This window comes from Eublepharis macularius, chromosome 11, assembly GCF_028583425.1.
Source record: "Eublepharis macularius isolate TG4126 chromosome 11, MPM_Emac_v1.0, whole genome shotgun sequence".
Classification (NCBI taxonomy): domain Eukaryota; kingdom Metazoa; phylum Chordata; class Lepidosauria; order Squamata; family Eublepharidae; genus Eublepharis; species Eublepharis macularius.
In genome coordinates this window covers 12300339-12316435 of record NC_072800.1, presented here as the reverse complement: position 1 = coordinate 12316435, position 16097 = coordinate 12300339, and the positions used below count along the sequence as shown (strand labels likewise).

The following is a 16097-nucleotide window of genomic DNA, read 5'->3' as shown; positions in this document are numbered from 1 at the left end:
AGGATCGAAATGCAGTAATTTTTTCAAAAGAAAACATTTCCCTTATTTTAAAAAATAAATTCAGCATTTGCAAAACTGAAATCTGCATTTTAGGTCAAAGGTTATACAAATTTGCTGCTCATAGCAATGCAAAAGTGATGTTCAGGTAAACATGCTGGTACATATGTCAAAGGTCAGGGTGGAACTATGCATGTGCAATATGGGGCTCTTGCTTAAAACAGTATTCCCTAGGTCAAGTTTTCATCTCTCCCCAGGAATACCCAGACCTGATTCAGACAAGGCTTGTTTGAACTACAGGTTAGTGTGTGAAACCGGGATTCAAATCTCAGACAATTGTTCAAACCCTGACTTGCTTCTAAAAATGCTGGTTTCATTTCCTTCTCTCTGTAGCCTGGGAAATCACCAAAGAGCAAGTCAGAATTAAACCAGGATCTCTGCATTCAAACACCATGCAAAACTGTGACATGAGCTAGCTTAAACCAACATAATACTATAAATTTTAAATTAACTTCAATCCATAGCACCAAACCCTGGTTTGACAGACCCTAACGAACTGTAGTTAGTGGGGTGGCCTGCATTCTGATAATTGCACTGACCACAGTTGATTTCATAAAGCCATGGTCTGAGTGACGGCTGATCCAAGCTACCGGTTCCCTGACCCTGTGTTGTGTCATCATCCTGTAATGTATTTTCCCACCTGACCCAGCAGCAGTGCATGATGTGGAGTGGGAAGGAGGACATGCACAGAATGTGATGCTGTAACAGCAAGAAGTCAGCGATCCTCCATGTTTATTTTATGTATTTATTTTATTTACAGTCCACCTTTCTCACTGAGACTCAAGGCGGATTACATAATGTAAGATCAAGATGGGTAGCCACGTTTGTCTGTAGCAGGAGAAAAGAGCAAGGGTCCAATACCTATAAGACTAACAACATTTGTGGTAGGGTAGGAGCTTTCCCTCATGCTGTGACTCAGGTGCTACTGGACTCTTGCTCTTCTTTACATCATGTAAGTCAGTGCAATCAAATAAACAATGTAGTAGGACTAAGAGTGATTCCGCACACGTTGGATAATGCACTTCCTTTTTTTTAAATCCAAATTTAATACAAGAAATGATAAAACCGTACTGTACAAACAAGAAAGGGATTAAAACTAAGCCATAAAAGACATTATCAAAACCACTCTTGGCAAATTGTTAAGAGTGATTCCGCACATGTTGGATAATGCACTTCCAATTCTCTTTATAGATCACTTGGAATGGATTTTTTTGTGTGCAGAACAAAAAATCCACCTCAAACAATTGATAAAGTGCATTTAAAGTGCATTATCCAATGTGTGCGGAATCAGCCTTCCGCACACATTGGATAATGCACTTTAAATGCACTTTATCAATCATCTGAGGTGGATTTTTTGCAGAAATCTCAAACTAATACTAATACCTTAACGACATGTTAAACAATGCCAAGAAATGGTATAACATAAATAGAATGTAGTGAGAGCCGGATAAAAACATACAGCAACAGATAACGTTCATTGATAGTATAGTCTACAAGTCCCATTCTCTCTATTGCAATGTATTCCTGAATCATTTGGTTATAATACCGTCTTATTCCTCTACAAAAATGCCTTCCCGAACAGTTCTGTTTTACACAGTTTGCGGAAAGCCAAATGTGTGGGAGCCTCAGGCAGGAGAGCGAGAGCGAGAGCGCACAATAGCCAGTTTCAAGAGCAGCTCCATTTGTGCAAAATTTTATCTCAGAGTCCTACAGTACAGTCCTAAGCATTTACTCTTTTCTATACCCACTGACTTCACTTGGCTTAGAAGGATATAACTTTGCACAGGAACACATGGTGAGCATCCGAATTGCCATGTTTTTCCAGTGTGTCTCCAACACTTTTGATCAGATAGCGTTAAAAGGACACAGGATAAATTCTAACGTTTAATTAAGTGCATTGTTAAAAAAAATTAAGAAACTTCAGTGTAAAACAATTCTTCCCAGGGGTCCTTCTTCCTTCAAACAGAATGATTTTGAGCTTCAAATAAAGGACCACATCACTTATGGCTGAGGGGAATGCTCAACCATCCCTCAATCCTCTTCCCGCCATTTCTTTGCTTTCTTACGACCTACTTACAATCACTTCCCGCTATCTCCTAATTAATCGCCAGCAATTCCTTCCTTTTAATAACAGGTCCTATTTCTGCCCTTTGTATGACTAAAGCATAAAATCACATCTGGCCAAGCAAGACTGTATTTACTGCTAAAATTGCCCCATTTAAAGTGAAATTCAGTATGCATTTGGAAGATCGGCTTAGATGAAACTTTTGTAGAAATTTCAAGGGAAATTAATGTAATTTATCTTCGAATATTTGCAAAGTTTCTGGGATGGAATGTATCCCTCTAATTATTGGCATGGTGCGGGAAACAAAAATCAAACTTCAAAATTCCTCCAGTTCAGTACAGACGCATCCCCTGATTTTTCATCAGGAATTATATGCCTTGATAACTGTTTCCATATACATTTTCTAGCGCAACTCTCAGAGATTAGAGTTGAGTCCACACTTGCTGTGTAATTACAAGATGGGCAGCTGTGTTAGTCTGTCTGTAGCAGTGGAAAAGAGCAAGAGTCCAGTAGCACCTAAAAGACTAACAACATTTGGGGTAGGGTACGAGCTTTCATGAGTCACAGCTAGGGCTTTTTTTTCAGCTGGAATGTGGTGGAACGGAGTTCTGGCACCTCTTGAAAATGGTCACATGACTGGTGGCCCCGCCCCCTGATCTCCAGACAGAGGGGAGCTTGGATTGCCCTCCGCACTGTACTGTGGCATGGAGGACAATCTAAACTCCCCTCTGTCTGGAGATCAGGGGGGGGGCCACTGGCCATGTGACCATTTTCACCGAGGGTGATTTAAACTTTAAAAAACTCCCCCCTTGTTCCAGCTGGCCCAAAGTGACATCATTGTGCAGTCCTGAGTTCCGCCACTGAGTTCCACCACCTCTTCCCAGAAAAAAAGCCCTGGTCACAGCTCACTTCTTCAGTAATTACAGTGAGTTTTCGTCACATGCTTCACCACCTGCCCCGTGGGTTTTGGGGAGGGAGTGCCACTGGATCTTATAAACTGAATCTGGTTTTATTATGCTGCCTGTTTTATATTGTGATGTAATCCACTTTGAGCCTGCTCTGCAGGGAGAGCAGAATATAACAGCAGCAGCAATAACAACAGCAATAATAATGCAGTTCACAGATCATTCAACTCAGCCAGTTGCTTTCCAGAATCTTCTGTGTGGACTTTTCCATCTCCTTCAAGGCCTATTTTTCTACTTTAAAAAGGCCAGTGCCACACCAGTTTGTCCAGAGCTCCGTCCCGGCGCTACCAACCCTTCCCAGGGTTCTGTGGCCTTTTAGAAAAGTTGCCCTTTCCTGCCTTCCGTGAGGATTATTTCTTGGGTTTTTTTAGTGCTTGCCTGGAGATGCTTAATGATCAGTTCTTGTTGGGGAGTGAGTTTATGAACCTTATTTCAAACTTTGCAACAAGCCAAGTTGCAAACCACCACCCTCCACTAGGGTTGCCAACTCTGGTTTGGGAAATTCCTGGAGATTTGGGGTGGAACCTGGGGGGGGGGGACCAAGTCTGAGGATGGGAGGGATTTCAGCAGGTTATAAAGCCACAGAGCCCACCCTCCCAATCAGCCATTTTCTCCAGGGCAATTGATCTCTGCAGTCTAGCTTGATTGGGGTCATCAGAAGCTGTTCTCCAGAGTCTTCTCTGAGGGGTGGCGAAGGGGACACACACTCAGAGGGGTTTCCTACTGGGTGTTCTCCTGTCCATGGAGTACGTACAGTGTGGCAGCCACCTAACTAGCACTGAGGCTCCCTCACTTTTTCATTTTCACTCAGCCTCAGCACAAGACACTGGACAACCTGAAATGCCTCACCCCAGTTTGTCCCTTATCCTCTCTGGGTGATTCATATGGATTTTGTAGTGCTTGAAAAATCTATTTTACCAGGATGGGTAGCCGTGTTTGTCTGTAGCAGTAGAAAAGAGCTAGAGTCCAGTAGCACCTGTGAGTAGGGTTGCCAGCTCCAAGTTGGGAAATTCCTGGAGATCTGGGGGGTGAAACCTGGAGAAAGTGGGGTTTGGGGAGGGAAAGGACCTTGGCATGGCATAATTCCATAGAGTCCCCCCCCCCCAAGTAGCCATTTTCTCCAGGTGAACTGATCTCTGTGGCCTGGAGACCAGTTGTAATTCTGGGAGATCTCCAGCCACTACCTGGAGGCTGGCAACCCTACCTATGAGACTAAATTTGTGGTAGGGTATCTAGGGAGCTGTGACTCACGAAAACTCACACACTACCACAAATTTTGTTAGTCTTATAGGTGCTACTGGACTGTTGCTCTTTTCTACTATTTTACCAGGTAAGATATAAATGGACGAGGGTGTGGGAGAGGTGCGCCCTGAGGGACAGGCCCGCAGGGTTTCAGCCCAGAGGCAATTGTTCCACAGAAGCAGCTGCTTTTTAATTAACGGCCCGGGTGGCATGCCAGGGGCCCCTTTCCCTGGCAGTGATGCTTTCCTCTGAGGCCTCTCGTGCTGGCCAAGGCTCCTGGTCGCTGCTGGCAGAATGAATCTGCTGGATCCAACCGTCCGGCTCCAGCTTTCAAAATGTGATGACGTGTCATCCTCTGCAGGGTCTGCATGTGATCCTGTTTGGATTCTGTGTGTGTCACAAAAGTGACTTCTCCTCTCAGGCATCCATTAGCATCCTCTGTGAGAAAGGTCCATGCGAGTTTCTCCAGGGAAGCCATTTTTACTCCAGAAATGCCCCATGTAGAGAATGGAGATTCCTGAACCCAGGTTTATGCCTAACAGTGGCAAGGCAGATGAGGCACAAGCTACTTTGGGGGATAAGTGGGTGGTGATCCTTTCCCCCTTTCCCACAATTAACCATCTTTCAGCGGGCAGAACTGAACATGAAACCTTGCTCTGTGATTTGCCCCAAAGACATTTTGCTGTTTGCAACTAGCAGCTGTAGGGACGGATTTTCCCTCATACATTTTTTACCCCCAAATTCCCACTGCCCTCCCAGAGAGGGGCGACGTGTCCACGGAGGTGGTGCCGGCAGCCGCCTCGAACACTGACCGGGGGTGGGGGCGTGCTGCGGAGCTGGCAGCGGCAGCGCTGGTGGCTAAGCGGGCAGGCTGGGAAGCTGCCCGCATGCCACCTCAGCCGCCTGTCGCACCTGGCCTACAGCTGAGCTGCTGCAGCCTCCCAGCCCTCCCGCTCAGCTCCCCTGTGCTGCCACTGCTGCCAGCACGCGCTCCTGGCCAGGCGCAGTAGCTGCGGGCCAGGCGGCTGGGGTGGCGCATGGAGCAACTGAGTGGGAGGGCTGGGAGGGCACACGTGCACCGCCCCAGCCGCCTGCCGCGCCTGGCCCACAGCTGCTGTGCCTGGCCAGGAGTGTAGGCTGGCAGTGGCAGTGTGGACCAACTGAGCGGGCAGCCTCCCAGCCCTCCCGCTCTGTTGCCCCATGCTGCCGCCAGCACACAGCTGTGGGCTAGCCAGGCACAGCAGGCGATTGGGGTGGTGCGGGGCAACTGAGCGGGAGGGCTGGGAGGCCACCCACATGTTGTCCCAGCTGCCTGCCTTGCCAGTGGGGCAGCCGGCTCGCAGCAGTACGCCCTGCATGATGACATCATGCGCAGTGATGTCATCACGCAGTCTAGGTGTGTGCACATGCGGGGACATGCATCTGGCCTCAGGCGCCAGAAATGCTGGCACCAGCCCTGCTCCCAGATGCTTTTACCCACACTGGGGAAAAATTATTGCTAAGTCTTCCATGGCAGGGGGAAAAGAGCAGGGAAGGAGAATTTTTTGCAAGGAAAAGGGTACTTGCCAACTTTAATCACATTACTTAAGGCAGGAACTTTTGACTAAGGCATACTCACTCCCAACCATGCAAACTTCCCTGAACATAACTGAAAAGAGAGGCAATTCTACGAGTAGCATTCATGTTCACCTCTAGATTTAATTAGGCATGTCACTGGGAAGGGGAGGGAAATAGCTTTGAACTATCACACCTGGAACCCAAGCAAGTGAATAACAGTAAAATGTCGTTGCAATGACTTCCAACACCATTGGTTCAAACAGGGAAAATCTTAGCCAGTGGGCAGCTGGGGCAGCTGCCCCGGCCCCATGATAGCGCCCCCCCGCCCCGCCCCGAACTGTCCACAGGCCCCTGCTCCCCTCTTGCCGCCGCCGCCGCCGCCACTCTTGCTTGCCCAGTTTGGGGCCTGCAGCAGAGGCCAGGGCAACCAGCTTCCGGCTGCAGCAGAGGCTCCCGCCAACCCTGCGCAGACTAAGAGCTGTGTCTTGCTTGACCCCAGTGGTGGGGTGGGGGGCAGTGATTCGAGACCCCATCCCAGAAACACTGAGAGAGCTCCTCTGCCCATGAGTGATTCATGAAACGACAGCCCTTTTGAAAGCTCCAAGTCTGTCTCCTGCTCCACTTCTTCGCGGATCTTTCTGCACATCTTCTCCCACCCAACCTCTGCCTAGCCAGTTTGGTGCAGTGGTTAAGAGTGGCGGGAGCCTAATCTGGAGAGCTGGGTTTGATTTCCCCCTCCTCCGCTTGGAGCCAGCTGGGCGACCTTGGGTCAGTCACAGCTCTCTCAGAGCTCTCTCGGCCCCACCCCCCTCACAGGGTGACTGTTGTTGTGGGGATAATAATAAACTTGGTAAACCGCTCTGAGTGGGCATTAAGTTGTCCGGAAGGGCGGTATATAAATCAAATGTTTTTATTGTTGTTGTTATTATTGTGAGGCCAAACTAGAACCATGCAAGTTGCAGCAGAGGCAGCTATAGAGGAGGTGAGGCGGCTGCATCGTCTCACGTTGCCTTGAAGCATTTTCAGGTATAAAACCAAAAGGGGGAAATAGTTTTAACCCAGCAAAAACCAGGTAACCAAGAAGGTTGAAAAAAGAAGAAACCTTGTGTGTGATAATATCAAGGTCTGTACGCCAAAAGGCTAAAAAATTATTCAATCACCAAATCTTTAATTGAATATAAATATTAAAAACCACGTAATAAAATCCATCAATTTGGGATACATATCAAAGTACCTTCCCCTAGTATAATTTTTTAAAAATAATTACACTTATATACATGGGGATGTCACGCTTTCGCAGGAATCTTTCCTAGGACCAGGCACAATCATTTATGGCATAAAATACATGTATACCAAAACTAAATGTGTTTCAGCCAAGAGGCCTTCCTTGGAGGTTAAAATTTGTACACTACACACCGTACAATGTATCTGTTGAAATTACAACATGCCTAACCAAAACACTGAACAACACTAAAAAGGAACAAGAAAATATTAACTGAATGGGTAAATCCTACTTCATTGGTTTAATTCACTGGGACCACCAAAAATCTATTTTTAGATTATAATTGTTAGTGGCCCACATTTCTTTATAAGTCAGGTAAGGGTAAATGTTTGCCAAATGGTCTATAAGAGCTACTTTTAGGAATCCAAAGGCATCCAAGTATATTTTCAAGTACATGCAGAGTCTCTGGGTAGTGTACACCTGGTCGGTGGGACTGCCACCCAGTCAATGTTAGTTGATCAGACCCATGAGTTTGAAGACATTAATCATTCAATGAAAACTGCATCCAGTCGCATATGAATTTAAGGGACTGTTTGGAAGGAGGGAAAAAAAGAACATACTTTGCTTTGCTGATTGTGGTCTCCACAATTTCACATGGGATCTTATTCACTGATCAAAGTATTTTCACCCATTAATCTGACCAATTAATTAAACACTGCTGCCATGCTGATATACCAAACTCTGCTTACTTCCCTCTTTGAGAATTTTGGACAAAGTCCTTTCTTATCACCCACTCTCCCAGTTTCACTAGAATTCAAGGAGAGGGTTTTTTTCCTGGCTCCTGTTCGTTTGGCAGGCCTATCTCTTCCTGCTGATGCAGAAGATGGGAGAGAAGCAAACAGTGCCATGGAAATAGGATGTGCGGACACACTTCCTCATAAGCAAAGCTTCTGTGTGATCCCAGCCAACTTCCCAACACTCGCCTCTCTGGCGATAAATCTTAAGCAAGTAATGTATAATGAATGATCCATGTATCGGTCTGCGTGCCAGGGTACCAGCTGAATATGGAAACGGGCGGGAGCAAAGGCAGGGGAATGTTATTAAAAGAAATGTTTTAATTGAGCAACCTGCAATAATTCCCCAAACCAGAGTTGCCAACATGCCAAGAGAAAAATGTCCAGTCCCTTTAATAAAGGCTTCATGTGTGGAAATGGGCAGGTGAAGCTTTTAAGGGCCTGGAGGTAAATAACATTACCTAGTAAATAACACCCCGTTAAGCCTCGATTAAAGGGGCAGGACATTTTTTTCCTCCAGGCAATTGGCAATCCTACTCAAAAAACCAGTAGCATTACATTATTGCCCTAGGATAAAACACAGAAAGCAAGCAAAGTGGTATTATACCATGAAAACCAGGGCTTTTTTTCAGCAGGAACGCGGTGGAAAGGAGTTCCGGAACCTCTTGAAAATGGTCACATGGCCGGTGGCCCCCGCCCCCTGATCTCCAGACAGAGGGGAGTTGAGATTGCCCTGTCTGGAGATCAGGGGGCGGGGCCACCGGCCATGTGACCATTTTCTCCGAGGGCAACCAACTGAGTTCCACCACCTCTTTTCAGAAAAAAAGCCCTGATGAAAACACAGAAGCTTCCAAGAGGAAATCTGGAAATCTAAGCTTTCTGTTAATGGCAGGATTTGATTGTCACTGCCGGAAGAGGCGAGTGCCTTCCCTTCCAGACCTTCCCAGGTCCTACTGCTGTCCCTTCTCCTCCAACTGCGAAGCAAGGAGAACTTCAGTTTTGCCACATGGTAGGCAGAGGAGGAGACCGAACAATGAGAGTCAGGGAGGAATGGAGAGTTGGCACCCACTGCTGCCAGCAGCAGCGTCTCTTGCTCCACGGGCACTTTTAGCAAAGAGAATTCTGGGCGGCAACCTGCCAACGTTACTTAGGTTAGGTCCACTCACAAGATAAGGAAAAAAACCTGCTCAAAATCCTCCGGCATTGCATACTATAATTTATCGTCCTCGTTGTCTATGAAGGTTAAAAAAAAAGAAAAGAAGGGAAATTGTAAAATTTGGTTCCTACCACACAAACGGGACCAAACACCATAAAAAGTGGCTGAAACTCCAACAGGGCACGCCGACTCCTCAGGGACTCGTTTTGATGGGCTTTGACTGGAGTGACTCCCTAGAGGAGCGCTCTGCTCACGTGCCATTTAGCCCCGGTAAAAAGCTAGGGGGAGGCCTGACCTGAATCAGCGTGATGGCGTGGGAAAAGGGGAGGGTTAACTCTCCCTCCTGGCAATCCTCTAATAAAAAATAGCCTCTGTGAGCTGTTTTAAGCCCAAGCAGGGAAAAAGATCCAAGGATGCCACCTTCTTTTCCTGTCAGGGACTTACAGCGCTATCCTAAGAAGACTTACACCAGTCTAAGCCAGTTGAAATCAACAGGCTTAGACTGGAGTGACTCTGCTTAGGATCAGGTCAGAGGTGCCATTTTCAACCAGGGAAATAGCCGAGTTAACCCCTCAAGGGGCCATCAAGAACTCTGGCATATATGACCCCACCCCTGTACCTGTTTGATCTCTCTCATCTCAAGCCCTCCACGAGTTCCTTTTGTAATTTTAAAAAATACGAATTGTTTCGAAATGAAACTAGAGGCCAGCTTAGTTCCCAAATCACTGTGTTAGCCATGTTTGATAGTCCCTAATCAGTCCCAGGGATATTTTCTACTGGGCTAAAGAAATGAAGAGTATTTGACTTGACTGTTGTGTAAAAGAGTTAGTAGACATTATCTCCGTAAGTGTGTCATATCATCCCAGCAGGAAATATAGGCATAAAACAGCAAGATTTGAGTCCAGTAGCCCCTTAAAGACCAACAAAATTCCCAGCGTGTAAGTGTTAGACAGTCAAAGGTCCCCTCATCAGGCACAGAACGGTGTTTCAGAGAAGAAAATGTGCTCAACCTCTGCCTCCTGCCAACTCTTCCCTGAACATGCCACCCCCTGGATTTTGGAGCCCAGCTGGGGGAGCAGGCATTGATAAGAGACAAACAGCCAGCAAAGAGAGGGTTAAACACCCCTCCCCTTCTGATTCTGCCTTGCAAATGCCCCTCCAGCTCCTCTTGGGAGGCACTGACAGAGTTGGAAATCTATGTTTCCTACATAACGTCTCATTTGGTTCTAAAGATAGTAAAGAGGCCTGCAGCACCTTTAAGACTCACCAACTTTATTGTAGCATAAGCTTTCGAGAACCACAGCTCTCTTCGTCAGATGCATCGATGCATCTCACAAAGAGAGCTGTGGTTCTCGAAAGCTTATGCTACAATAAGGTTGGTTAGTCTTAAAGGTGCTCCTGGACTCTTTACTATTTTGCAACTACAGACCAACACGGCTAACTCTTGTGGATCTATAACCTTGGTTCTAAAGAGAGCTCTGCTATTTGCTTTATTTTTTATTCCCTCAACCCCAAATCACCGAACGAGCAGAATTTCCCCTGAAATCAGACTGGGGTTTGCTTGAACAGAGAATTTTAACATCTGAGGATTGGCTCACATGTCCCTTGCACAGCTCGTGTCTGAAGAGGAATTGCACCAGCGCAAAAAACAGGTGGGAGACCCGAATTAGGCTGATGCCCTTTAAAGAGTCTCCTCCTAGCGACTGCTTTTTGAAATCAGGTTTCTAAATATACAGTTACTATGGGCTGGTAAATTAATACCCGCTCTAAAACACAGAGTATCAACAAGTCAAAATAATCCAAATTAGGAAGCCTAATGTTTAGTTTATGTATACTGTGCTTTTCTGCACAGGGGTGACCCAGTTATTATGAACTGGCAAAGCTGCCTGTAAAACACATTGAAAGACTTGGGTATGACTTTGCATACCTATGTTTATCTAGCACATCTTTAGAACTAGGCAAAGTAGAGCATGTCACCTAAATAAAATTATTATATTTCTCCCTCAATTATTTACAATAAATAGACCAGTTTGCAAAGTGGGTTTCCAACACTACTAAAGCAGTGTTTCTTACTAAAGTTTATAAACTAAGGTAAACCTCGAGTATTAGTCCTCAATTGACTCTCCGTGCCCTTATACTATAGCTGATATCTCATATTACAGCATGGGAGAGGCAAATGCCCACTTTCCATAATTCAGTAGACTGAGGACCTTACAACTTTACCAATATTTGAACGTAGGGCATATAGACAACAATTGTGCACGAACTTTTAGATATTTGGAAACTTTTAATAGGCGCTTATGTGTAGAGCTGTCACTACTATAGTCATATTTTGCATGAAGCTTGATTAAATTTAATTTTTTTAAAAAGTTCTAATCTTCAGCAACCAGAAAGAAGACTTGGAACCGTGAACTACAGCTTAAAATTTCACTTTTTCATAGTCTCTCTCTATTTCTTTACCGTTAAGGTTCATCATTTTGGTATAACAAATGATAATCAAGCAGAATTTGAATTTATTCTGCCTAGTTGTTCTATAGATTTTCTTGGCAATTTCAGAACCCGTAACAAGACTTTTTTTCAAGAACACTTTGCATAAAATCTATAGACTTCCATGTTACTATTTAAAACCTAAGCACATATGGTATCCTTACTCATTTCCCTAGATTCACTGTGCATATGGGTTAATTTCCCTGGCAACACAGGCATGCAAAATTAGGCTGAAATCAACAAAAGCCACTTAGACTGGGACAACAGAACTCCGGATGTCCCAGTGAAATCTAAAATGCTAAATTCTGAATTACTCTGGAATAAGAACAGTATTCACCAAGAACTTTTGCATGTGTTTCGCTGAAATGAATAGAAGCTGGACTAAAACAGGTTAAATGAGTCATGGTGAACGAATAAATATATAAATACAAATATATCTAGTGCATTGCCTGCCATAAGCTTACTTAGAAATAGATCCTATAGAATTTTCTTGAACTTAGGAAATATTAGAATAGGGGGACTCCCTTTTCTTTTATCTCTAATGCTCTTTTAATAAATATTATATTAAAAGGTCAAGTGAAAATATTTATACTTCAGTGCTCCAAATTACCAAACACTGCATCCACATTTTAAATAAAATCAACAGACAAAAAACAAGAGTTCCAATAAAAATGCAAAGCGAGAGATTTGCTAAATCAGGAAATATCTTTGCATTCAGAGGGAAAGAACTTTCCTATTTCAGAACAATGTTACATTTTCCAGCCTTTATGGTCTCAGTACTGACTTCGGTGAAAGCTCAAGCAACATCTCAACTTTTGTTGACGAGACTGGGGTCCCCGAGTGCTTACTGGTTTTGTGGAAGACCTGAAGTCAAACTCCATACACTTCATTCTGAACAATATAAACTAACCGGCTTTCATGGGATTTATTTCTGCTTTACAAGGCAGGGGATTGCAGCTTGAGCCACTGCACGTTTACTCAGAAGAAATTTCCAGTAAAAAAGGATCATAGCCTTATACTGAACCCGAAGGCAAAATAATTGTATAAAAGATCACCAAGACTCTGAAGTGGCTGCATTCTTGTTTCCATACTGTATATTACGGAGCCATGCATGAAACACCTTCCTCTTTGCTTTGGCCAACCCCTGGGGGAAAAATGGAATTGCCGTGCTTCAAAACCACGGCAGAACTCCCGACAACATCTGGCGCGGTCCCCACAATCTGAGCACGAGGCTGAGACAACGTCACAAGAGAGAAAAATGGATCATTTTCTCTACCTGCAGCACCCACAGACGAATCAAATAGACGCCACTCACGTGCAGAAAAGCACAAAACCTACCCTGGAGTAGTCAAGCTCTCGGGGTGCAGAATCGGACAAAGCTCGCATGAGGGCACTGAGCATGCTGGCGGGAGGAGACGGTGGGGAGGGCTGGGGTGGATCCTGCTGTAACGGGCTCTTTGGTTTGGAGGGCAGCCGGCCTCGTCGTCCTTTTAAACTGTCAGTGCGGACAACTGATGGGGGAGGGCAAAAGAAAGACAAGCAATCAGTCTTCAAAGGCTCCCAGGGCAAATTGCGACAGGGCACCAAGGAGCACTGGAGGGTCAGGGTTTCAGTGCGGACAACACAAGGAAAATAAAAACAGACACAGCAGTCTTTTTAAACAGGCACATCAATGCCAGAGTCATTCATTTCAAGGACACGCGAACATTAGGAGCCCATTTATTTCAAGCTCCTCTACAGCATTTGCTAAGGACCTAAGTTGCATATAATGATGTTCCACTTTTTGATTAAACACATTTCTTAGATTTCTCATGCGAGTTTTGCTCCATTTAAGCTCGGGTATATTCAAGTTTTATACATGCACACTGTATCTGCTAAAATGAAACCCACTTGGATTTGTACATAAATATAACAGACATGTGTGCATGAAAATGAAATGAAATACTAATGAAGGCACCCTGGAAAAGTCTAAAGTGTGCCACAGTTTATCACAATTTTGGGGGGGGGGGGAAATATGGGCAGGGTTGCGATTCATTTCCTTTATAATCAAGAGAAATACTCAGAGTTAATATTACCATTTTAAAATATGTAATTAATAAAATTAATCACATCTAGTTAATCATTTGTTTTTTAACTGTTTATGTAATAATGTACATTTAAATAAATGTGTATATTGCCTAACCTTCGGTTTAGTTTCTGAGATATTGAAGGAAATGTGCATTAAGTTGCAATGAAGAAAAGGTAACAACTATTGCTTATGGATAGATGGAGCTATCTTTCATATTTTCTTTGTTATTTTCCATTACAGTAAAACAGAAGGACCAAAATATTCTTAAAACATAACAGGGTTTCTAAAAAAACAGGCACCATTGATTAATCATCTAAAGCTTTAGTTGATTGATCTGTGTATTACAAGTATTAAAGCTGACAGCCCTAACTAATCATAATCATGACTATTTATTTGTACAGTGCCTACATGTTTACTTATTGCTTTTGAGGAGAAAATAAGTAGCAGTATATACATTCAGTTTGTAGAAACAGAATAGGATCAGGACAGACAAGATGGCTTGCAATGCAACCCACCCACCCACCCCCCGCAAGAAAGAAGACAGAAAGCCTTGCTTTAAAAAGTTTTGCTTCTCAGCATGATGCTTTAGCTTTACAGAACCACATTGTCACCTGGAATAAAGAGATCCTACATACATAAATAAAGAGACTACCACACTGCAAAACAAGTAAGAACAAGGGCATTCATTGTTATTTCTAAAATTTAGGAGTAAAATGAAGGAGTCATTCTTTTCAAATGCAAGCCATTTTAGTAAGTCTGAGGTGTGGGCTAATAATAGCGAACTCTTTACCTTCTTTTACCATGCCGACGCTGAGACACTTCTGAAATCGGCAGTATTGACATCTGTTCCGACGGCGCTTATCCACTGGGCAGTTTTTATTAGCCAGGCAAACATATTTTGCATTTTTCTGAACTGTCCTCTAGAGAAACACAATGCAGAAAAGAGTCAACGTGAGGAGCTGGGTCCTGACAAGTTGCATTTTAATTACCACGTGAGAAGCGACAGTGCAATTCGTATAATTAGATAAAATTAATTTCCTAACACAGTAGCCTCCAGGAAAAAACAATTTTATTAGTGTTAGCTACTGACAATGAAAATCATCCAGGATGGTTCCAAAGCCAGGCTCAGAAGACAGCCAGTTCCTAACTGATAAAATCATATCTGAAATTACCAGGTCGTTGTATCATACCTTTGGGGATTAGATTAGCTTGGCTTTTAATGTTCCTTTGGGAACAATTTTCTACTTGGTTCATTCCCCTGATTAGTACTGACCTTATTAAAATAAAATCAAAATTCTGAAGAGTGATTGTTTTGCTATCCTTATTGCTAGATATCAAAATAAATTGATTTCATTCATAGTTAGAATCAGCAAAAAGAAAATTAAAAAATTTAGAAAAGCAAATCACTAAGATAGATAAAAACATCTTTAAAAGATGGACATGGAAATAAGTGTATATATATATATAGTGTGTGTACATACACATACACATATATACACACAAAATATAAATATACCAGGCAATTTTTTTAAGAGCCAGAGGGTGCAATCTAAGCAGGTCTACTCAGAACAAAGACCCATGTAATTCATTTGGGGTTTACTCCCAGGAAAGCATCCCTAGGACTGGAGCCAGAATTCAGAACAATACAGAAATGAAAGTAACACGATCAACCAAAAGTTAAACTCTTTTCAAGTCAGTTTTTTCAATTAAGCAAACTGTTCAGATGCCACTGAAATCAATCAGATTTAAAACTGCCCCAAAGTTGCCAAATCATGTTCAGGTTTTGTTCCTTCAAAGGTTTATGGAATATTTTGCAAGCAGTTTTTTTTAAAAATTTAGCTCACAAGACTGATTTTGTAAAGATTACCAAAACAGATACTGTAGTATTTTGAAACATCAAAAAATAGAAAGATTTTTTGCACAAAAGGGATGTTTGTATAAATAAAAAATTTAAATGCTATTGCGCATTTTTATATATGTAAAATAACATTATATCATATCCTGAAAACTGCAGATAAGATTTGGGAATTTTTTTTTATAATACAGGACCAAATCCTTGTCATAGAAAACTATAATGGAGGAGGAACAATATAGGCATGGAATTTGGCCACTGACACTGTAGAAATTGTACTGCAATTGTATTATTGCATAACATACAGATTAAACTAGTACTAAAAACAATAGGCAATATTACTAAATGCTACTATAGGCCATAGGAAGGCACCCATTCCTTTCAGCAGAAGCAAGATCATCATCTAGCAGAAGCCATCCACAAGTTCCCCCGTGCAAGTCCTACAGCAACGAATGGCTGCATGCGTGGCTCTTATTCATTGCAATAGCGCATGCACAGGAGAAGTCCTGGTGAACTGTGCTCTTTCGTCATTGACGTTTCAATATTGAGAACAGTCTACCGCAAAAAATTGTGTGCCTCCCCATCTTAAACTCTGACAGCGCAATCCGATGCTGAGTGAATCCAGCCTAAGC

General features: G+C 43.4%; 1 protein-coding gene across 2 annotated transcripts in view; it reads right to left on the bottom strand.

Moving 5' to 3' along the window:
• Positions 1-16097, bottom strand: part of NR4A3 (nuclear receptor subfamily 4 group A member 3) — a 35053-nt gene that overhangs the window by 10838 nt on the left and 8118 nt on the right. For both annotated transcript variants that reach the window (XM_054991998.1, XM_054991997.1), the window contains 2 exons: positions 14404-14533; positions 12884-13056 (listed from right to left, as the gene is read on the bottom strand). In XM_054991998.1, coding sequence (XP_054847973.1) covers positions 12884-13056; positions 14404-14533 — 303 coding nt within the window. The remainder of the gene's footprint in view (positions 1-12883; positions 13057-14403; positions 14534-16097) is intronic.